The 1,810-nt window shown below is 33.8% G+C and overlaps 1 protein-coding gene across 1 annotated transcript; it reads right to left on the bottom strand.

Moving 5' to 3' along the window:
* Window positions 1-385: 385 nt before the first annotated feature.
* Window positions 386-1,544, bottom strand: LOC103397912 (granzyme A-like; the record flags this gene model as incomplete). Its single annotated transcript, XM_025053420.1, has 3 exons — window positions 386-678; window positions 765-1,040; window positions 1,374-1,544. Coding segments are annotated over 3 exons (603 nt in total), but the record flags the coding sequence as incomplete, so codon positions are not given.
* Window positions 1,545-1,810: the final 266 nt, after the last annotated feature.

Consider the following 1,810-nt stretch of genomic DNA (forward strand, 5'->3'; position numbering starts at 1 on the left):
ATGGATGGATGGATATCACGTAATTACGTGAAACTGAGCCAATGTGTTTTTTCTCAGTGTGGCAGCAATACACTTCCGTATCTTCTGTTCAAGTCCGTTAAAAACAATAAATGACTTTATAAAGCCATTTTTGTTAAATATCAATCTTTTGATCTGCCACAGTAATGTAATGAATTTAAATGAAAATACCTCAGGTTGAGGGCTTTTCTCAGTAATCTTTAGGTGAGATTAAAAAATAGATTAATTACATCAATTAATTAATCTCTCAACTTTTTTAATCTATTGACAGCACTAATAAAATATATATACAGTATGTATTATTATGTGAAAATGTTTCCCAGCTTCTGGGTTTCTTTTTGAACACCAAAAATAGATCTTTTTGCAATTCGTTCAATTTATTTCAAATAGTCAGGATTGAGAAAACACAACAAATGTGTTGTACTACAGGAAAAGTTTGAGTCATTGATATACTGACTCCAAAATGTCATATGATGGAGAGACAAATGATTCCACAATAGTAGATTAGTCAGACTTCTTCATTGTCTTTTTGATCCAGAAGATGTATTTCGCAGAGAGGAAAGTGTAAACTCCTGGCTTCTTAATAATGCCACAGCCACCTCCGAAAGAAGTTACTCCTACAAGCTGTCCGTCACACAACAGTGGACCTCCTGAATCTCCCTGCAAGTAATAAAAATGTACAGTACAGCCAAGGTTTCACAGAATGGCAGATGTTTTCCTAAAAAGATTTAAAAAATGTTACTTACCCTACAGCTATCAGCCTTGTCTTTGCCATTTGAACCAGCACAAATCATGTCCTTGTTAATGATGGGGTTAAAGTCATAATAGGAAGGAGAGTTACATTTCATCCTGTTGATCACAGTCACATTGACTGCCATCAAGACCTCAGACATTTTTTTAAGATTAGGCTTTGTTTCACCCCATCCAGCCACTGTACACTTGGTGCCATCTTCAGGTTCTTTGGCTGCAGTTTTCAAGTTGAAATAGTCCACCGTGTTTGTTCGCTTCACTGGTTTGTCAAGCTACAAATATGAAACACAGATGACCACAGATGACCACACATGATACGAAGGCAAATGTCTGTTTTTCTTGTGTTTTTTCCACAAAAGTGAAAACATCTTCAGCTTAATTGACTGCAGACAGAAAACAATACGATACATGTGATAATCGACACATTTACTAAGGGTTCACAGACTGACTGTCTGCTTCCTGGTTCTATACATGCAGGATGACATTTGAATCATTTCCCAGTAACATATCCTAATGGTATGATGCATAATTAATAATACATTTTCATCTCTGTGACAATTCACAAACTAAACTTTTTGTTATAGAACATGAATGCAGTACAGTACCTTGAGCAACATGAGGTCATTGATCTTTTCTGTTTTATTGTAGCATGGATGAGGATAATACTTTGCAACTTTTCTTATCTGCCTTTCTTGTTTTTCATCAGCACTGATAGAATGCACACCCAGAAGCACCTTCTTCAGACTGCAAGAGTGAGACACAACATGAAGGTCAATTTAGCCACTTTCAAATCAACATCTTTAAAACACTCACACCTGTACAGATATATGTATATAAATGTATATATACACAGTACTTATAAATGTATACATATATAGAAATATATGTGTATAAACTGTATAAATAAATATTTTAATATATATAATATAATTATATAAATAAATATATACATACATAGTTATGTATACAGTTTATACACGTATATATTTTTATAAATAAATATACATACAGAGAGAGAGAGAGAGAGAGAGAGAGAGAGAGA

Source organism: Cynoglossus semilaevis, chromosome Z, assembly GCF_000523025.1.
Source record: "Cynoglossus semilaevis isolate Cse_v1.0 chromosome Z, Cse_v1.0, whole genome shotgun sequence".
Lineage (NCBI taxonomy): Eukaryota > Metazoa > Chordata > Actinopteri > Pleuronectiformes > Cynoglossidae > Cynoglossus > Cynoglossus semilaevis.